Genomic DNA, 19,635 nt, shown 5'->3' on the forward strand with positions numbered 1-19,635 from the left:
TGGGTTTGAACTCGAGATCAGTTGATCAACTTGAACTCTATCCATTCTACTGTATCTGTTACGTGGCTATCCTGAGTTGTTGCAACGTGTTGAGACCGCGGACTTTGCGAGTGTTTGTGATGGAAAATAAACCTCGATCAGTCGGTGATAGCACAGTGACCACCTTGGGGCCACCGGTAGGAACGACGTTGTGGCCTTGCCATGTTATTGAACACAAATTTAAATATGCTATTGGTGAGGAGATGAACTTCAAACTGATACCGTGCTTTAAATAACTGAGTTATTAATAAACTTCAGTTCCGTACTACAAACGACATTCAAGTCATGATGGGGTTCTCCGCAGTCCATCATGACCACTGAAGCGGCGGCGAAATCATGTCATGGTGAGTAATAATTTTATTATAGGCGGTGGAGTTAACTCCCAGTATTTTCAACGCAGAACTTGACCATGGTAACAGTAATTGCGGCGAGGTCGACTGCATCATTCGTCGGATATGTGGCTTGTGTTTTTTTTTTCATTTTGAACGATGCCGTTACACTCATCATCTCCTGCAAAAGAATTCCGGGCTTTCAGCCCCGCTTACGTTTCCTCTCACATGTCAAGCAGTCGTTCAAATCGATCTCCCTAGCTGTGTCGCGTCGCGTGCCCAACTAACTCGAATTCGAGCAATGGGGAATGTGAGTCGTGATCCTGCCAGTGAGAGCTCGCATACTTGCTTTCGGAAAAGGTTCTCGTGGTGCTAAACAACCAGCCCTCAAGCTCTAAGAGCGAAGGTTGTAACGAGTAGCGGACATTTTGTTGATCATCACTTAATCCACCCATGACAGTGTAAAAATTTGGTTACAGCTCTAACTACGCTAACTCGAGGTGAACACTCAAGTTAGAGAACTGTAGACAATTCAACATGCGATGTTGTTGCGAGCACTTGACTTGTAGTTGAGTAAGTAATGGAACCATCGTGTACTCCAATCCATTCCTGTAACACTCCGCGAAAGAGGACGAGAAAATCCGTTCCATCACCCCAAGCCAACTGACCACTCCGACGGCAGACTGATAGGGGCAAACCTCATTGATAAAGGCATTCGCGACTTCAGAGATCAGAAGTCCAGAAAGTGTTGTCAATGGACACAAATCGGAAATCAAGTAACCAAGCAATTGAGTCGAATGGACCCAACGATGTGAAATTGTGAACGAACGACGTGACTTGTGGGCGAAACAATTAGTGGCCACCTAGAAAGGTTCAAGGTTTAATGGATGACTCCGACGAAAAAAAACCGAGACAAGCAGGTATAATTTACCTATATAGAACGTCAAGGGCACGTGCAGTAATCGAAGTAATTGAAGTCATTAGCATCAAGTTCCTCGCGCTTCTCAGCATTTGGCAGCAGGTCGCGCTGCTCCGTATCTGGTAGCAGGTCAACCTCCAGATATTCTATGGGGTTGTTGGCAGTCATGGACACTCACAGGACCGTTTCGCGATAGCTTCTTGCATGGGGTGTGCGGCTGTAGCAAGAGTCATAATAGATGCGAGCCCACTGAGGACAAAAGAAAGCTTCATGTTGGAGACTTGGAGTTAAGGAGAGTATACACTATAATTGAATGGTCAAGAAGGATTTTGTAGGGCCATTTCGTAGATCCGCTCGCAGGCAGAGTCATCTGACCTTGCTGGAGAATGAGAGCATCATGTATGTGTTACGACAGTCGTGATAAAGTTACCACCCAGTCCACATGGTCACTACACTAATAATGCGCAGCAATACCTTATTCCATTCGTAGTTTCACAAGGGAGGGCGGTAATTGATTGTTAAATTGACCCTCGATGTTCTGAGTTTCAAAAACCATTTAATACGTACGCACAATCGAGACAACGAGAAGCTCACCGACGGCGACGAGGCAAGGTCTCCCTCCAAATCGAATCAGCGCATCTGCATCTGGGCCCTCCGACGCGAGAAAGTTACGATAGGTGAAGCACACCAACCTGCATTTTGCATTCGAATACAATGATCTAGTTCATTGATTCGGGAACTGCCGCAGTACAAGCACCGCCAGCTGCTAAAAATACATACCACTAGAATCTGGGAAAATCTAGGCTTACTGAGCCTTACTCCCTAGCTAGAAGCCTAATGGTGATGAACTGGAAGCTGCGGTAAGCCATCTGGGTTTTTCAGGTCCCCAGATTTTTCAAGGAATTTTGCGAAGAAGGGACGTGTCGTTTTCGACAAAAGCACGTTCTCGCCGTGTCTCACGTGCACCGTCAAATTTGAAATCTGTCCTCGAATTTCAAAAACCACCGGAATCAATCTATTTGTGTTTTGTTCGTCAACAGAAATCACTTTTTGGCTGAGATTCGAGGATGATGTACCTGAACATTGTGGCTCATGCACCGATTCTCGGACTTTGATTGGCATTCCGTGGTGTGTAGTTTGCAAAGAACGACGATATCTTGAACAGGATTCACATGCAAATAAACATTCTGATGTTACTGTTCAGCGCTATAACACACAGCTTTGTCTGCTCGTGAGCGTGCGTCGACGGCGTAAGAGTGTGGCTTACACCCTCCTAACCTCCGAAAGATCGAACATGGTGGGATGTCGTCGAAAGCAGGAAGAACGAGGTGTTGGAAACCGCGGCCGCGAGGACGCTGATCGAAAATACGATCTATCTTCCATTCTTCTACTGTCTTGGGTAGCGGCGGGACCAGGTCACGGCAGTTCTCGGGAGAGGGACAGTGTCGTGCCGTCTGGGGCGTAGTACTTGAAGTGTAGATACATAAAACAAAGGGTGAATGTTGATGGGTGATAGGATCAAGCGTGTATGAAGATGACTCAGAATGGGCAGAAGGAATTTTGGAAGTCTCGTCATAAACTTGGCTTCCCCTTTGGTTTGGCCGTTGTGATATTCGTATCGACGATGAGAGGCGGAGAGGTATATAAAATCACAAACACTGAAGTCAGGGTTCGGAATCACTGTATGAAGTGACAGAATGCGCCTACGCAACCTTGTATGTCAGCAATGCATCGTGAGCGTCTGAAACATCAGTCGGAAGAGCAAACGAGCTTAACATACGCATCAAACTCAGTGTGCAAGTTAATGATATGACACGGTCTGCAAAGATAGCGTCCACTGTCCGAGATGGGGATTGAAATGAGAGTAGCCGACTGATGTCATTCACGGAAGACATATGATTACAGCGTACTAGAGGTAATGCGCAACTGCCTGGAGCGTCTTCGTATGAGGATTGTCGCGTATTGCGAGTATCAACTATAGGTCCGCGTGCCTGAAAAACTTGCACATCAACGCCATGACCAAGAGGTACGACGGAGAGAATTCGCAAGTCAAGAGGAACGTGACCAGGAACTCCTATCGTACATATGTAAAGCTGGAGGGTCATGCGAATGGCTTCAGAAATTATAAACATTGCAATAAAAAATCAACTCATTGGGTTGAATGTGGGCGATGAAGTGGGTAAGTGACGATGAAAACTGAATGATAACGGAAGGACAGGACTGATGCACGCAGAATTGCTAGCATTTCTGCTCCCTGGCATGTAGACTCCTACGATGATGCACTCTTACTGGGGTGGTTTGCTTGCCAATCAGTATGTTCTTTCTGGTAGGCTTCCACATAGGGCTAAAATGACATATCGTTAGTCATTAAAGAATGATTATTAGTCGGGTTCACTTACAGCCTTGTCAGAGGCACTCATTGCCCTCCACCGTACACCGGCCTCACGAGCAACATTGACGGCTCCTCTACCTGTGGCAGTGACTCCAGCTTCTTGGATAGTTCTACCATCATCTGATTGACGGAAATGTTCTATGAATCTGTGTGAACCGTTCCTTGTGGTCAGTCCGCATATTTTCACCGCAGTACATAAAACTGACCTAAAGAAAGGCCCCTTAGGGCGCTTATAGTGATTCTCTTGGTGAGGTCGGTGAATCTTGTTTCTCCCATCATGTTTACGACGCGCATTGATTTCCCTGAGGGTTTTAGGAGAGGCGCTCTTCCAATATTCATCTAGCTTCTCTTCATACTGCTTCTTCAAGACTTCAACCTCGTTGTAGTAAGGCTTTGAGGAGCGATTTTAGCATGTCACATTGTAGATATGGCGATGTAAATGACCTGTTTCTCCGCAAGGGTAAAGCCATTCCACATAGTTGCGGCTTCCTTTGCCAAATCCTGGGTGTCCGTAGCAGTCTTAATATCACTCCTACGGTCTTGGACGAGCCTCGAGAAAAAAAGCAGATAGCCGTTAGGGGGACGCGAAGGAGGCTGCTCAGATTTGGGCACCCTCTTGGGTGCTATAGCGAGCGACACATATAAACATGCACATGACTAAAAGCTCAGCCAATGGTTCCACTCACGGGGCCGCTCGACCGTCTTCTTGGATGTTGCTGTTGACTTTGGTTTGGACTTTGCTTCCTTGGTGGCTTTCGCCTTCTTTGGAGCAGCTTTTGTGGTTGTGGTTTTCTTTGTGGTTTTCTTCGTGGTTTTCTTCGGTGTAGTTGATGCGCTTTTGGATGCAGCGGCCGGCAGCTGTATACGGCGCGTAGTGAAGAATGTACGACGCGTCGCAACGAATGCGGACGCGGTCAACACCGACGAAGACAAAACATTGGTGCGCAGCACGGGAAGATGGGATGCGATATGGCGAGCAAAAAGCGAGAGCATACTGAAAAAATTTGGTGAAAAGAACAGTGGAAACGGCGGAGAGGAGACTAATACTTGGTACAGGCAGAACTTGAAGACTATTTGGTCTTATTGTGCAAGAGCTTCGTGAACTACTACGCTTCTAAAATTCCCTTCTTTGGAATCAATCCATCATGACTACGAATAACCCTCAGTTTGCTTTCGATACAAAGTCCCTTCCAATCGCTCAACTTGAACTCTTAAAATTCAAGGCTAACCAAATTATTGAGTCTATCCAGACGCTCCAGCGTACAATCGAGGTCGGCGGACAAAACGCCATGCCCGCTTGGCCAGACATCCTCTCTAAATACAATGTCATTCTCTCCCAAACACATAGTTTCTCCCAATCCCTATCGTCGCCTCAGGCGCAGTCCCAAATAAGCCAGGCGCAAGCTCGGCTCGGCTCCGGCGTGTACGAGAACATCGCTCTGCATCCTAGCATCGGAATGACGGATCATCAGCTCGACAATGACCTCATCCCTCTCTTGCGCAATCAGCAGACGACAGATGTATTAAATATGGAAAACGCTACAGTTCGACGTCTGGCGGAGTGTATGGCCACCCGTGGCGCCATTGCCACGAATAGCGTTCAGACCAGCCATTCCCCTACCACCAATGGTCGGGTGACACACGAGGATGTGCTGCATGAATGTGAAGAGATACGGGGTGCGCATGATCATCGTGTGGAGCGCGCTGTCAGGGCTGTGATGATGCTTAGAGATAAGTTTGAGTGGAAGCAGCGCGTCGAAGTGGAGGTGGAGGAGCCAGAAGAGCTTGAATGGGATCCACGTACTATGGGACATGAGGACGTTGAGATGACCAACGAAAAAGAAATGACAGTGACTCCCGAAAATGGAGAACTTGGAGAAGGACAAAGTAGTGATGAGGAAGATATTGTAGAAGGTGAACTCACGGGAAACGATGCTCCGACACCAGTTGCTTCCCCAGCCGCAGTACTAGTAGATGTTGAAATGGCCTCTGCTAATGCTTCGTCATGATATACCTATCGGGAGGTATGACGTCTATATTTTTGCTTCAGATATATAGCTGAACTCTAGAGTTACAGGACTTTGGTACTTGTATCATTCTAGTGACAGGGTGCATCCTTCAACACCTCAACGCATCTCGGGAGGATCTCCCTTGCCCAATGGAGCTTTTCATGCGCTTTGTTGTCCCCTTCCCCCTTTTCCTTATCTCTCCTAACTTCTACCAGTACAACTAGAGCTAAGAACAGCGTGTACCACATCCTCTTCGTTCTCTGCCTCGGGAAAACGATCAACGTTCCGCCCCCTCCTTCCAGATACCCTTCTTCTAACGCTTTGCTTGGCTCTGGCGGCATAAAAAACGCCTCCAACATCGGGTCTCCCCACACCACCCGATCAAATGTCGGCAGCACATATGCAATGTCAACTCTAGCTTCCTGGTTCGGCCCACAAGGCTCCGAAACTTGGACATACACATCGTCCGCCGAACCTGTTAGCCAGACAAATGTAGGCACTTCTGCGTCTTCAAATAGAAATGACCCAATGGCGCGAGATAGATATCGTCTTATGTCCTCCACCAACGTCTTTTGCATCTCTCCAGAGCTTTCAAGCTCGCATAGCAGCCCATCAAGGAGCAGCATGAATGTATCCTGCCAGCTATAGCACAGTTCCTCATCTGGCTGGGTTCCTGGGATACCGAACCAATCGTTTTGGAGTGAGTGCATGGAATGAAGGAAGGTTCCTAACTTAAGGTCCAGAAGAGTGTCTTGGAGCGGAGTGAGAGCTCCGCTCGATCGTAGCGATGAGAGGGACTGGGCGTTTGGTGAGGGCAGGCGGAGGAGGAGATAATGGAATGGATAACGTGCGAGGGAATCATCGAAGCTTCTAGGTTCTGGTACAGGCATTTTGGTATTATTGGAGATTTCTGAAAGGAGATCGCGGATTGTGCCAAGGGAGAGTGGCTGCATCACCGACTCGGAGACCGGTGCAGAGCCGGGTGTCTTGGGAGCAGTAGCAAGAAGGTATGATGCATTGCGGAGCACGATATCGATCTTGTAAAACCTGATACACGAAGTGTAACTGGAGCATTGCATGTAGCGATAATCCTTTCAAACGTGTGATTGATACATCATACCTAAATCTCTTATTGCAGATCTCGTGAAACTGCTCGATCACGGCATCGTCGCCTTCGGTTTGGGTAACGATGTCCTGCGCTTGTTGTTGTGTGACATCCATGCGGCTTTGAAGATAGGACCCAAACTAAAGTTCGATTCAGGACTCGCAAAACTGATTTGGCTGCAGACTCCCAGCCCTCGAGCCATGTCAAATATTGTCTAAGTCTGGGATCAGGTGCCCCCAGCAACTTCAAGCGGAGTCTGTTAACGTACAGTACATGAATTTCGCCAATAATCCATTCACGTGCGTCGCAAGCGTACTTTGCGGGTTTGATATATTTAAATTCATTCGACTCCACATTCTCTACTATTCTCTACTGTCCGGCAAGCGCGCCAGAACTACGGAAACTCACGGAATTGGCTGTCGACGAACATTATGGCGATGATCCAGCTATGATTCCTTGATGATTCAAATCCTAAATCCAACCGCCGTTATAACTAGTTGCCTTTACAAAAAAAATGAGGTCCGTAACAAGCTCCAACCACGATCATATGATATGACTAGCACCTTACACGATACGCGCAATGTTCAAATTCCCTTCTTTCATACGCCGGCATGCATCAAGTAGCCCCGCCCTCCGCAAGAACTGGAACTTATTGATAGATAAGCTTGTATCGACTTGGTACGATCCAGTGACTACCAAGTTGGACAAGATTTCATGTTGTCATGATTGAAAAAATGAAACTCTATAATTTGCGCTAATGAACGACTAGGAAGGGAGGACTTACCAATGCTCGTATTAACTGTCATTGTCAGTGCGCACATAGCGAGGCAGATGATCATGTTGAAAGTGGGCGGTCGAGACCTCTTTACTTTCGTTGCAAATGGTACACTAGCCACGCAGACAGCAATTCCAATGGCGGCGATGTACGTCCCAAAATAAGGTCTCTTGACGCTGTGGAGGCACTTAGACTCGTTCTGTATCGCTTGTCTGAACTCTATCGTGACTACGCGTGCAGTCTCCGCTCGCTTCGTCATCGTATTTTTCTGACTCAACATCAGCGAATTGAGAGGTCCTTGATATTAGACCCGTAGGACTTCTCCTCAACTTGACGGCTAGCTGTCAAAGCTGAGGTACCTAGTACCGGTGAGCTTTATTTCGCATCAAACCTCATCACATCGACATACAATATCTGCAAGCGTGGCGATGCCGTGGTAAGCCCTGTTTTGCGCATTAAATCTCACCGTGTTGATGATGTGCGCAGGGCAATTATGAGAAACCAGCCACTTACCCAGAGCCAGTTATGCGCGTAAGCCTTTGGTTTCGCACCAAATCTCATCGTGTCAGCCTTATCATAGAATGTACGCAGGAAGAGTCTTCAGAACGGTGACCTGAGTAGAACCACTCATAATACAACAGAATTCGTACAAGGACACTATAACTACTCGCCAAAATATTCCTCCACCAGTGCTTGTTTCCTGAGGGCTAATAGCACGCCCTCCATTTCCTCTCTAGTCGGAAGTGTCGGTGGCATCAGGTCTTCTGGCGACAAAAAGCCCAGGTAAGCAGCGGCTGTAGTCGCGTGCGCGCGTATTGAGTCTGCGCCTCCATATGAGGAGACACCTGCCTTCGCTGTGTTGTCTGATTCGGCTTTGCGAAGCCGTTTTTCTGCCTCCGAATTTGCCGTGTCCATCTCGACATCTTCCTCCTGAGCTTTGCGTTTAGTATTTGATAGATGTTGAGGTGGGGAGAGCCCATTTTGTGGGAGTGGTGATGAGCTTGCCAATGATCCACGAGGGATTTCAGGTATTGGGTCATCAAGAGGGAGGTCGAGGATTTCCCGGACGTTCGTATATTCGTCTCTCCATTCTGATGCACGTAAGAGAATGAAACTGTCTACACTCATGGACATGACGTACCTGTTTCTTCTGCTTGACGCTCATATTCCAATAACTTTCCATCTGCTTCATCCAGGTCTCCAAAGTATGCGGGGCCTTGATTCGTGAACTTCTTGTAAAATGAAAGCGCTTCACTTTCCTCCTCTTCCTCTTTCTTTTTGCTCTGAAAGAGTTCGCGCACGCCTGGGAGATCTTTCGCGCGGCCAAAGTACCTAACATTTTTATCAGTGACAACTTCATAGGGCAAGCTAAAACTCAAAAGGACGTACTTGTATCCTTTTGTCCCAGGCACTTCCTTCCCATCGTCATCCAACATGGCTACATTACGGCGATAGTTAGCACCTCCCAGTGCAATGATCTGGTTTTCCCAATGGCGCTTCTCGCGCATCAATTTGTTGATTTCGTCATTCACGTCTCGGACTTCATAGTCGGTCAAACCAGCTGTTAACAAATATTCATGTCAGCTCATTCGAATTTTGAATCTCCTGCGGAGTGACGCGCCATCCTGAATCTTGGACACTTTTCGGCTTAGCTCTCTTAAAATTTCACCTCTCCACCGCTCGCACTCCCTTAGACTCTTGCAGGCGCTCGCCATCTTCGGACGACGATCTGCACGCGTCCCGAGGCCAAGCTCAGCTGCTTGAGCCTCGCGGAAACGGTATAACATTGACTGTGCCTTCTCTTCATTGCGGGCCTAGTTATAAAAACGACGATGAGTGGAACATATAGAATAGTCACATCTTCAAGTACATACCATGATTAGATCAGAAAGTACGGTCTATGCAGACAAGTCACAGAGTCCGTGTCAAGGTCTGGGGATAGTGGTTGTCCGGAAAATGCCGGTAAGTCTGTTAAAGGAAACTTTCTGGAAGTCCTGACCTGGACTAAGGACTTCGACTAGCAGTTCATACCACGATGTGTGTGGGCTTGAATATAATTGGTAAGTAGCTCTAAGTCTTTCAGAATTAATTGAACGAGGTTCAGCTGATTATGATTGCTAGGTGGGACACTAGTAGTGACATGGTGATATTCCATTTTGTCACTGTGTGGCGTCTTAGAAATTGCCCTACAGTTGAAGTCACCAGTGCTTGTACTATTCTCGGACCCTCGCGTTCTTGAACGGAGTTGCATTCCATAAGTGTCATGCTCAAATATTCCACGCAGTACTCCCCCGGACATAAAACTTATGGCGATGATGGGAAACCATTTGGTGACTCAGAAAGGTTTGGTACAGAGTCCAGACGCTACAAAATTTCGTTCAAAGTCGTCGTGCATCCTCTGCCTATGGACTTGGTTGAGCGATGGTGCACTTGTTTGCGTGTCGATGCTCTTTTTCATGCCATGCCATGGATACTACGCACGCGTTCGGCTCCCTTGCACGACGACATTCCTGTATACTGCAGGTGAACAGACCTTCATTTCAACAGCTAATGAATGGTTTTAATGATCTATCACAATTCTAAGCAAGTGGTGCTATGGAGTCCATGATTGTGAGGTTCAATGGCGCTCGACCGCTGTTCTGTCTACCGCCGCGCGCGGCCCTCCTTCCCCAGAAATTCAGAATTGCGTTCCGTTTTGTCCGATCACGCACTACTCGGTCATTGTTTGAAACCCTATACTATCAAGACCAACTCGAACGACCGTGAGTAGATGCTCATAACATGCATAACATATTTGCATTCGAAAATCAGGTATCCGGACCAAATTGGTGGAGGTTTCGTGGTCTCTTTGGGATCCGCTTACCAAATACATTATCTGGCAAGTCATACACTCCGTTCGTTCTTGGCTCACACATGTGTAGAACTTGCTTCGGAAAACCTTTTAGTTGTTGGAGCATTGTAAGCCCACATATCTTTCATTCTAGGGCACCCCGAAGTAGTCCGTGTGCATCTTGGTAAATAGTCTTTCTGACTTGAGGACCAGGTGGTACCTTGTACTTGTGATATGCTACTGTCACGCAGCGCTTCATATCACTGCATCGGAATGATCAGGCTGTAATGCTGACGTGACGATGATAACATGGGACTGGGTACAATGGAGTACGAGACAAATTTGCATTGCGTTAACAAGCACGTTGTTCCATTAAACAAATTAGAGGCTACTTGCTTAAAACTATTGCCGACGGATGTCTTCCCAAATATTTTGCAAAATTTGGGAGCTTGTTAGAATTGTCATGTCGTTGGTGCGTTAGTCATCTAGATTCGGCACTTCAAGCTAAAGTCGAAAATCGAAAATCGATGTCCCAAAGCAATGAGGTTCATACCATTCACCGTTGATTGATGACCGCACAACTATGCATTTTCTAGCCGCACCTCCGTTGATACGTGGTCACTATTTCCGGTTGACATCATTCAGTATGGAATAATTTTCACGCAGAGTTTGACGCTTATATCTGTGAGCGCTATCTTACTACGAGAAGTGTGCCCGGCGCCCAAACGAGGGGTAGACAGCTTGTGAAAACAAAACAGCGGCAAGATGAGTAGTCAAGATGGATTACAAATTGCTTGATAATGCCTACACTGCGGCCCGCCATGAACATAGTAGGTACCCTGGGATAGAAATCAAATTGAATATCAAACACTTCTGTGACTACATCCACCATCATAGGGAGAGAATGTTTCATATGGAGAGAATACAACAAGAATGCGATCAAGGGAGCGAGGGCAGGTCCACGTTACCCTCCAAGCGGACCAACTTGCCTTTAGGGATCCAAACACGATGCTCGTCGACCCAATCTAAGATCTTCTCAAAGTTTCTACATTTGTGAGGAACATTGAAATCAGCGAATGGAGTTGTCCTTCCCTCGATCCAATCATGAGTTATCATGGTAACATCACCACTACACATAGTGAACTGCCTGAGCATCTCAATGCAGTGGTCTATGGTGCGACATGAGCAGGTTGTAGGCAGAGCAAGAAACAATATACTCACCGAGATGGGTACGAGAGGTGTCGTGTTTATGTATGCCCCCATGCTGAAAGGACTCGTTACCCCAGCTGGCTTTGCGTAGCATGTCCTACAGGAATTTGAGCAAAGATCGACCAGCCTCTGTGTTTTACAACTGACTAAGCAATGGAGCTGATGAATGACTTCTACAGTTGCTACGTAACCTCCACCGTATTCGTCCGGATACCTAGCCATGGAGGGAGAAGGTTTCTCCCCCATTCTGAGCAGTTGCTCATGTGTCATACGGAGTGGGCGCACTGGGAAATATCATAGTCAGTAGATGTCTATGATGTAAGTGAAGCATAGGACACAACCATCAAGAGATATCCTATCCCAAGTGGCGTCGAGCTCTGGGGATGGAGTGCCACGATATATGGAAGGAGCATTGAAACTTCCGTTGAATTTTATGATGCCGATGGATTCAATTGCCTCGTTTGCTGGAGCTGTGATGGGTAAGTAAGGTCTTGTGCGCCGACTCTAGTCATCCACGTACAATATAGAACTACGTCATCTATCGAAGGTGACCGTGCCCATTGTATGAAGAACCACAGAGTTATGGACATCAGTACACCATGGCTTAGCCAGGGCCACAGGCGAAGGAAGCGTGATTTTGGTGGAAGACTAATTGTTATACCACTATCAAGGAGCTTGGTATTGTCATCGTCGATTCCATCTAAATGAGAGTACTGAGAGTAGTATTCCTTATTCATGAGTCGCGAAATAAAATCTGAATCTGTAGTGGATGGGTCAAGTGTGAACCAGACAGCTTGGACGATTAAGTGCCTGCGAAGAAATGCTTACTTCTATTTATCCCAGAAGCTGTGACAGTGCTCGGCGAATCTCGTGAGGTTTGAGTGGGCGCCAAGGATCTGGTACAATCTTTCTGGATCATTGCACTAAGAGAGCAAATGGAGTACGTCATCTAATCTCCCAGACCCTTTCTCAGCTCTCAGGTCTCGAAGCCACGTTTCATGACATGGCGACCCATTACCCCCTTTCCTCTTATTGCGCTTCAGACTACCCCAGCCTTGAAATTTTCGTAGTTAGGTCGTGGGAGCAGCACTTTTGAGATTCCTAAGACAGCATGATCTCCTGTGGTCTTGCTGGCATATCTATTTGTCTTGCGGGTACACAAATTGGTTACAAATGGACCCTGCAGCTTTCCGCCTGTAGGTCAAATAAATCGATATGTCATGATCCGGAGAATAGCAATTCTAATTACCTTCAAAATTTCGGGGCTTGGATATTACGTCGACACTCAGCAGCGTTGCAAAGACCCATCAGCTTGCCGCATCTGTGATACTGAGGAAGTGGTTACCAATGCGTTATGCGTCGGACAGATGCTATATGGTACGGTCCGATCCATTCAAGTTGTCGGTCACTATCAAGGTGTTGAAAACTAAGACTTGAGCATTTATCTGTGCGATGATCCGGGAGCGGTGGGTAGGTGCAAAAGACTGAGACTAGTGCATAGTATTTGAGACGAGAGATTTCAAGGCTGCGAGTGTCTACGAAGTGGGAAGAGGTTGCAATATATTGAAGCTCGTGGTCGCCTAATGCACGCGTGGACTCACTTAGCTTAGTTAGTTCTAAGCTAGCTAGAAAACCAACTAGTACTAGTCTAATTTCAGTGTTACATAATCTTTATGTAATGATAACGATGAGCCATGTTGTTTCAAATAGCTGCCACGTCACTAGAGTACTTAGGCAGGCTAACTTCGAAAGGACCTGTTTGCACCACTTTTATTTGTATGCATGCCGGTTGGCACAAACTGTATCATGACTAGACTCGTGACCAGTCTGTCTAATGAGGCAAGCCGTCGATTAGACACATCATGACGTTGTCATGATACAGACACGTCAACGTTATCTGGTACTCTTTCTGCTGGCGCAGATGCTGGAGAGATATAACTGGTTGGTGATACAGATCCGTGATCAATCGATTCATGCATCATGATTAATAATCGACATCCCCACAATGCACGCCATTATAGGTGTAGCATTCCACACAATTTAATGGCTCTTGCACCCAGATCGCGACTCTGCCCCTGCTGAGCCTGCTCCCTCGTATTCACTAACAAACGGAATCACTTTACTCAAAGGCCATGATCAAATATTTTTCGCAGTATTCTCCTATTGATTTTGTCGACGACGAGAACCTATCTGGTGGTGCAGAAAGGTTCGGTACGAAATCTCGTCCCAAGTCACGTACTCGTCGCCTGTGGTTGTCCCATGGCGTACTTATTTGCACATCGATTCTCTCTTTTGCGCTATGGATGCGTACACCTTCGACTGAGCTGCTCAACGACATTCCCAGTATATACTGTAAGCGGACAGATCACATCGAACAGTATAGTTATTGATCTATCACAGCTCCAGCAAGTGTTGCTGTTGAGCCCGTCACTCTAAGGGTAAACGGATCCTTCGAGTTTCCTTCTATCTATCGTGGCCCCCCTTCCCCAGAAATTGACGCCACTTGGAATAGGATAACTCGTGATGGTACGTTGTTGGTCCTGTTATGCTAATTATCAATTGTCCACCTCCATGAAACTCAGTGGGACCAACTCGAATGACCCGTGAGGAGATGCTCAAAGCAGGCACAACTTTGACAGAATTGCGCTCGAAAGTCAGATATCCGGACAAAGTTGGTGGGGGGTACATGGCCTCTATGGAAGTCATCCACCAATTGCATTGTGTGGTGAGCTATACTACACCGACAATTTATTCATTCTTGGCTCACTTGTATAGAACTTGATCCGCGAAGCCTCCTGGTTTGAGCATTACTCGGCGTCTACAGATCGTTCATTCCAATTCCCTCCGGACGTAATCCGTCTGCATATTGGTGAATATTATTTCTGCCTTAAGGCAATATTGCTTACAGTATATCGTTACGGTCCAGATCACTGCATCGAAATGTTAAGGCAGAATATTATGTGCAATGCCGACACGACGATGATGACATGGCACTGGGTGCAGGGACGTGAATACCCTCATGCTAACTTCAACACCCGTCATCAATGCAGGAAATTCGAGAAAATTATGGATTGGTCTACCGAACACGCTATTCACATCGATGAATCCGAGGTTATTCGCTTCGAAGATACGATTGACCTCCCCAAACCACATCGTGATGCATGAAGAGGATCACACTGCTTGCCTGCTTGCTCACCCCTCTTGTTCAGGAATACCATGGGAGGATGGCGGTTATTGGTACTTTGGAAGAACTGTCGCATTGAGAGTTTATGAAACGAGCAGGATATAGATTTATGTGATCCAGAACGTCAGAAAAGCTTGGATATCTAGGCCAAAGGACAAGAATGATGCAGCAGAAACGCTTCCTAGACACTTGCTCCCGGATCATTCTGTTTCCCAAAGCTACTAAACACACTAGTCGTCGCTGATCAATAATTGATGTGCGCCATTGCCTGCTACCCTGGTGCTCTCAACAAATTCTCACCCAATGGTGGTTCTCGAGTAGATCACGATGTGATGGATGGAATACGGCCTTAATCATTTTGCAAAGCCGGATGGGAACCTACTTGCGTAAATATTACACGGCTCGCAAAGGAAATATACACATGCAGGAGCATGCAGGGCACCTGCATTCGCGGCGAGCTGAACAACACGCCGTGTTCAAGTCGCACTTCGATGTAGTCTCCCCTGCGAATGGCTGTCACTTCCCGACCTCGATGGGGTTTCAGCCTAAGAGGAGAAGGTCAGCTGCGGGGACGGGAGGGGCCGCCTCGCTGTCACGGTATCCTGCCTAATTTACCCCTTCCGAGTCAGGGCGCAAAAGATATGTTTGTATTCGTTATTTATGGATGACGGCGAGGCGCTGAATCGTGCCGCCGTGCGATGAAACAGGGATAATAGGAAGGTAGGGTGGACTTGGGGTGGACAGTCGTCGTAGCAGATGCAACCAGAGGTGCGAACCTCCGGCCTCGCCTTGCTTACGTAATAGAGTAATACTTGGCACCGATGAACGTTTGAACGATGTTAAATTGGCTGACGATGCTACTGATGCCTTAACTCGGGTACTACATATAGAAGTGCCTCGTCAGCTCATCGAAATATACTATAACTGAAATCACGAATTCTGACTGCAGATGTGGCAAATGTCTAGACAAATCAAACACACGCCCAGCATTTCCAACGTAATAATTACGTAAAGAAGTAACCTTGAAAATCGTTAATTATTACATAAACAGATTGTTTGACTGTTTGACTTGGCTTGAGGTTGCCAACAAACTTACACCTTAAGTATTTATTCTGTTGGCGGTCATGAATCCTCAGTACTCAGTATCCGAATCGCACCATGTGGCTCCTGGCATGGGGTGCATGGAAGAAACAATGACGACGGACAATGTGAGTGCGCAAGATGTTCTAGGTTTACTACGGGATTTCTTTCCTGTTCCTCAGGGGGTTCGTTTGACCCACCTGGGTTTGCCATAGAACGAGATTATCACATAACTTGTAAATGACTTGCTAATATCAAACACATAGCTGATGTGGTGCTCTGAGGAATCTCAAACATCATCATGATTCACTGACGTGCTGCTATCCTGCTCGGAGTCAGACCCGTGGCAAATACTTATGACATGTCCACCAGTGGCGCTTCGACAACACGGTATAGAGACTTCAGTACCTAACCTCCGGCCATCGCGATTCATCCTTCCATTGTAGATTGGCGAAACTAAACTGCACTTGATGACTGCAAGAGATGCTGGCAACTATGACGCCATGTTTGAATTTTCATTCATGCATGACCCAGCTATGACGTGGCGGTTACTCACAAACTACCAAATGTTACCTACTATTTGCGATGAAGTTTCTGTGGCGGACTCATTCGCCGCGTCAGTCACTGGGCAATCCATTTGGACATTCCGAGTATTTATGAGGGCAGACTTATCCCCTCGTGGTTTGTTCAGCATGATCATCATGCTGGTCGCCTCAGAACTTGTCATTACATGGACAACACGGCAGTGTTTTAGTGGTTAGAGTGATTGCTCGCCACGGCTGTTTTCTCTATTATGTTCATCGGTCACTGGGTCTTGGTCAGACTCCCATGCCATGTTGGATATTGCATCAGGAAAACCCTCCCATGTAAACTTAGATAAAGCTGTTCGGATTAGATCTTTTTTCGTGCAACTAATACATATTAGACATATTAGATGGGCTAGACATCCTAGCCAGACTTTATTGCTGATTTTTAATTAGCCATACCTTGCTGCTGTTTAGAACAATTAGCCATACCTTGCTGTCATTTAAAAACAATTTGACGTGTCCTAGTAGACACCTAGGAAAGCCTTTACGCGCCCTAGGAAACACTAATAGGAAGACTTTCACACTTCGAGTACATGAAAAAATTAATATCATTAAAATCGGGTATCAGGCTGATGCAGTAATGTACGACTCATATGAGCAAAACAAGCACGAGAAAACATAGCGAGTGGTGAGATATAGTGAGCAGTGGGGTATCAAAGATTAAATCCTATGTCCTGCAAAATATGGCACAGCGTCAGTGAGGTATTCTACTTGTCATCCATTCCCTCAAGGTCCAAGAATGCTAGATCGGTATCTTTGTCATAGACTCCAATTGTGTCACGACGTAAATGCCTGTAAGCAACAGTAAGTCAGCAACGTGTATACCAAATTGGATGTGGACTTACTGGACCTCCTCGTAAATATCGGCCATCATTTTGTGAAACTTGACAGGAGCTGTCCTTCGGATTCTCTCCAACAATGCCACGTGGTATGTATAGATATCACAGAATTGGTTACCAGTGAACTTGAAATCTTCACCTGCCTTGTTCTTCTTTGCAACGAGAACAGCATGGATCTAACAACAAAGAAGTGAGTCAATGAACAGATGAGTGCGAACACAAACTTACAGCTGTGCTGACCATGGCCAACATGGGGATAGGGATTTCTGGTCGACCAGTTTTGTTCTCCGCAATGTCAAGAAAGTGCTGAGCAAACTGCAAACCAACTGACTTCGTGTTTTTGAAGAATGTCTCGTATAGAGTGTCGACTATGGGCTGCCCTTGATATGGCTTCTGTCGTTTTGGAGAAGGAAGACCCTCAGCCTTGATGCGAGGTGTCAGTGGGATGTCAAATTCTTGTGCAAAAAAACTAACATCAAATGTCTGCGGAAAAATGTAGGAATGACCCACAAGGAGACGGTCAACGATAGCATTGCAGTCACGGCCGAGTCGAAAGTAGCCTGGGGCATATTTATAGGCGACGTCCTTGATTTCAGTGCGGAAGAGGCTCGCACGAGCATCAATCTATAGCAGGTGTCAATATTAAATCAAAGTAAGACAGATTACTTACTAGATTGGCGAGTGCCGACAAATACTCATCATCAACATACATCCGTTTCTCAATTGGCGCTGTCTTGTGGTGCTTCGCAGCCTGAAGTAAGATTTCCCGCGCATATGAGTTCTTGGCCAGAATTTCAGGGTACCCGTGCTTGAAGGCAATGTATGCCTTGACCTCGAGGATACCATGATGGATCACCTTGCGAAGCTCCGTGTTCTGGTCCGTAAGTCGCACTGACCCAGTCTTCGTGTAGACAAGATCAGCCATCGCGTCAGCATGTGGGGGCACATCGGGCTCAGGTTTGATTTCGAGGATGGAAAGGTCTTCCTCATCTTCCTTGACTTGTACTGCGGAGGAGGGCATATTGCTCTTGCTACTGTGTTTGAGAGGCTGCGGTCCAAAGGATGACCTCGTCATTGGAGAGTCCCACATGGGGATCTATTGAGCGAATTTTGGTTTCAGTAGACTCAGAATACAAAGGAACAAAATATATTCTTACTTCGGCAGTATATTTCTTTTCTTTCGCACTCCAAGGCCTGTATTGTGAGCCCCATACAGGTGGTGGAGGTGTTGGTGACCGGGACAGAGTATATCTGGTCTTCCGAGGTCTGCCAGACTTACTCTTTGCAGGCTTTTTCTGGCGGTCTGCCTGCGTATTGACAATTGCAGGAACCTTGAAAGTTCATGCAGATTACTTAAGCTTATTGAATGCAGTGTGAAGTGACTCACCTCTTCAAACAGAGCTTTTGCGATGCTCTCGACTGGCTCTGATCCTGAGTCTGACATTTCAATTTCGGAGCTGGAAGCTCTATCAGAGACACTCTGCTTGCTAGCAGTGTCCGAATCAATATCTGATGGTTCAACACTGACACGAGCTATAACTTTCAACCATTAGTAAGAGTGTCATGTGGCAACACGCAATGCTGACCCCTCCTCTTTAACCGCTGAGGTTGGCTAACCTCCACGTTGTCCTCAGAGTCTGATGCGAGAGGTGGCGGCCGCTCTAATCTTTCTGTGAGCAAGTTTGGCTTTTGTGTGGGCACTGATACTTACTGCAGCTTTTGCTTTTTCCAGTTCTGAGGGGAGGTTCTGGCGCCCTTGCTTTCGTTCCACCACCTGCATCCATCATGGCAGGTCATCACTACAGGTGAGCTACTACTAATCGCGACTTACTTTTGACTGACTTGACCCGTTTTGGAATAGGTGCAATATCATCAGTGGGTGAGCGTTCGTGCTTGCGTGCCCGTTTGTTTTGGCGGAGTGGTCCCCAAACTGCCACAAAGTATCATTGTGAGTATGAATTTGTATGGTGACAATGTGCTTACCTGGATTGTCTAGAGCCTGATCTTTTGCCTTGCGTCGTACTTGAACCAAGTGAGTTTTAACTTTGTTGTCATGAAAAATTTCTTACGCCGTGGATGCAAGTCCATTGAAGGGAAATTAAGGTCGGAAGGAGTAAAAAGTCTGAAAAACGAACGTGAGAATGCCTTTCTGCTGGAGAAAGACCACTTCAAAAAGGTGAGTGAGTGTTTTTATTTAAGTTGGGGTCAGGCATTTAATTTGAAACAGTCCGCTTATTATACTGAGCGCTGAGCCAGGGTTGACCCTTTCCTTGTCTGGCTTAGTTTGCTATTTGGTGAGTTTATGTTCAGAAACTTAAAACACAGCTTTACAAAGTAG

The 19,635-nt window shown here is 46.6% G+C and overlaps 8 protein-coding genes across 8 annotated transcripts; 2 read left to right on the top strand and 6 right to left on the bottom strand.

Moving 5' to 3' along the window:
- Positions 1-1,311: 1,311 nt before the first annotated feature.
- Positions 1,312-1,559, bottom strand: F5147DRAFT_781071 (uncharacterized protein; the record flags this gene model as incomplete). Its single annotated transcript, XM_041442564.1, has 2 exons — positions 1,312-1,406; positions 1,466-1,559. The coding sequence occupies 2 exons, from the start codon at positions 1,557-1,559 to the stop codon at positions 1,312-1,314; spliced, it is 189 nt and encodes a 62-aa protein (XP_041285459.1).
- Positions 1,560-3,085: 1,526 nt separating this feature from the next.
- Positions 3,086-4,742, bottom strand: F5147DRAFT_727091 (uncharacterized protein). The gene is made up of 5 exons (XM_041439229.1): positions 4,366-4,742; positions 4,124-4,302; positions 3,886-4,070; positions 3,687-3,825; positions 3,086-3,631 (listed from the first exon to the last, which is right to left on the bottom strand). The coding sequence occupies exons 1-5, from the start codon at positions 4,670-4,672 to the stop codon at positions 3,557-3,559; spliced, it is 885 nt and encodes a 294-aa protein (XP_041285460.1). The 5' UTR covers positions 4,673-4,742; the 3' UTR covers positions 3,086-3,556.
- An 82-nt stretch (positions 4,743-4,824) lies between these two features.
- Positions 4,825-5,509, top strand: F5147DRAFT_658761 (uncharacterized protein; the record flags this gene model as incomplete). Its single annotated transcript, XM_041434491.1, has 2 exons — positions 4,825-5,356; positions 5,409-5,509. 2 exons carry the CDS (start codon positions 4,825-4,827, stop codon positions 5,507-5,509), a joined length of 633 nt encoding a protein of 210 aa, XP_041285461.1.
- Positions 5,510-5,681: 172 nt separating this feature from the next.
- On the bottom strand, positions 5,682-7,061 carry F5147DRAFT_727094 (uncharacterized protein). Its single transcript, XM_041439230.1, has 2 exons — positions 6,809-7,061; positions 5,682-6,753 (listed from the first exon to the last, which is right to left on the bottom strand). Exons 1-2 carry the CDS (start codon positions 6,907-6,909, stop codon positions 5,778-5,780), a joined length of 1,077 nt encoding a protein of 358 aa, XP_041285462.1. The 5' UTR covers positions 6,910-7,061; the 3' UTR covers positions 5,682-5,777.
- Positions 7,062-8,145: 1,084 nt separating this feature from the next.
- F5147DRAFT_727096 (Isy1-like splicing factor) lies at positions 8,146-9,519 on the bottom strand. Its single transcript, XM_041439231.1, has 5 exons — positions 9,443-9,519; positions 9,190-9,382; positions 8,958-9,129; positions 8,710-8,900; positions 8,146-8,659 (listed from the first exon to the last, which is right to left on the bottom strand). The coding sequence occupies exons 1-5, from the start codon at positions 9,443-9,445 to the stop codon at positions 8,232-8,234; spliced, it is 987 nt and encodes a 328-aa protein (XP_041285463.1). The 5' UTR covers positions 9,446-9,519; the 3' UTR covers positions 8,146-8,231.
- A 1,635-nt stretch (positions 9,520-11,154) lies between these two features.
- Positions 11,155-12,724, bottom strand: F5147DRAFT_54872 (uncharacterized protein). The gene is made up of 6 exons (XM_041430367.1): positions 12,436-12,724; positions 12,128-12,307; positions 11,949-12,077; positions 11,755-11,891; positions 11,620-11,704; positions 11,155-11,567 (listed from the first exon to the last, which is right to left on the bottom strand). The coding sequence occupies exons 1-6, from the start codon at positions 12,554-12,556 to the stop codon at positions 11,338-11,340; spliced, it is 882 nt and encodes a 293-aa protein (XP_041285464.1). The 5' UTR covers positions 12,557-12,724; the 3' UTR covers positions 11,155-11,337.
- An 890-nt stretch (positions 12,725-13,614) lies between these two features.
- F5147DRAFT_727110 (uncharacterized protein) lies at positions 13,615-15,124 on the top strand. Its single transcript, XM_041439232.1, has 5 exons — positions 13,615-13,959; positions 14,008-14,133; positions 14,190-14,332; positions 14,383-14,476; positions 14,534-15,124. Exons 1-5 carry the CDS (start codon positions 13,740-13,742, stop codon positions 14,770-14,772), a joined length of 822 nt encoding a protein of 273 aa, XP_041285465.1. The 5' UTR covers positions 13,615-13,739; the 3' UTR covers positions 14,773-15,124.
- A 2,041-nt stretch (positions 15,125-17,165) lies between these two features.
- Positions 17,166-19,385, bottom strand: F5147DRAFT_781077 (uncharacterized protein; the record flags this gene model as incomplete). Its single annotated transcript, XM_041442565.1, has 12 exons — positions 17,166-17,250; positions 17,304-17,473; positions 17,526-17,720; positions 17,772-17,921; positions 17,968-18,393; positions 18,455-18,628; positions 18,685-18,830; positions 18,884-18,958; positions 19,009-19,071; positions 19,129-19,227; positions 19,281-19,319; positions 19,367-19,385. 12 exons carry the CDS (start codon positions 19,383-19,385, stop codon positions 17,166-17,168), a joined length of 1,641 nt encoding a protein of 546 aa, XP_041285466.1.
- Positions 19,386-19,635: the final 250 nt, after the last annotated feature.

This window comes from Suillus discolor (assembly GCF_016758755.1).
Source record: "Suillus discolor strain FC423 chromosome Unknown F5147scaffold_124, whole genome shotgun sequence".
NCBI lineage: Eukaryota > Fungi > Basidiomycota > Agaricomycetes > Boletales > Suillaceae > Suillus > Suillus discolor.

Coding starts and splice junctions, on each gene's coding strand:
- F5147DRAFT_727091 (XM_041439229.1), bottom strand. CDS start 4,672: ATGCTCTCGCTTTTTGCTCGCCATATCGCATCCCATCTTCCCGTGCTG. Junction 3,826..3,885: donor CCTAAGGGGCCTTTCTTTAG/GTCAGTTTTATG, acceptor CGGTTCACACAG/ATTCATAGAACATTTCCGTC. Junction 3,632..3,686: donor TGAGTGCCTCTGACAAGGCT/GTAAGTGAACCC, acceptor ATGTCATTTTAG/CCCTATGTGGAAGCCTACCA.
- F5147DRAFT_727094 (XM_041439230.1), bottom strand. CDS start 6,909: ATGGATGTCACACAACAACAAGCGCAGGACATCGTTACCCAAACCGAA. Junction 6,754..6,808: donor ATCTGCAATAAGAGATTTAG/GTATGATGTATC, acceptor GCAATGCTCCAG/TTACACTTCGTGTATCAGGT.
- F5147DRAFT_727096 (XM_041439231.1), bottom strand. Junction 9,130..9,189: donor AGTGTCCAAGATTCAGGATG/GCGCGTCACTCC, acceptor ATTTGTTAACAG/CTGGTTTGACCGACTATGAA. Junction 8,660..8,709: donor GCGTCAAGCAGAAGAAACAG/GTACGTCATGTC, acceptor TACGTGCATCAG/AATGGAGAGACGAATATACG.
- F5147DRAFT_54872 (XM_041430367.1), bottom strand. CDS start 12,556: ATGACGTACTCCATTTGCTCTCTTAGTGCAATGATCCAGAAAGATTGT. Junction 12,308..12,435: donor AGCTTCTGGGATAAATAGAA/GTAAGCATTTCT, acceptor ACTCTCATTTAG/ATGGAATCGACGATGACAAT. Junction 11,705..11,754: donor TTCATCAGCTCCATTGCTTA/GTCAGTTGTAAA, acceptor AAATTCCTGTAG/GACATGCTACGCAAAGCCAG.
- F5147DRAFT_727110 (XM_041439232.1), top strand. CDS start 13,740: ATGATCAAATATTTTTCGCAGTATTCTCCTATTGATTTTGTCGACGAC. Junction 13,960..14,007: donor CGACATTCCCAGTATATACT/GTAAGCGGACAG, acceptor GATCTATCACAG/CTCCAGCAAGTGTTGCTGTT. Junction 14,134..14,189: donor GAATAGGATAACTCGTGATG/GTACGTTGTTGG, acceptor CATGAAACTCAG/TGGGACCAACTCGAATGACC.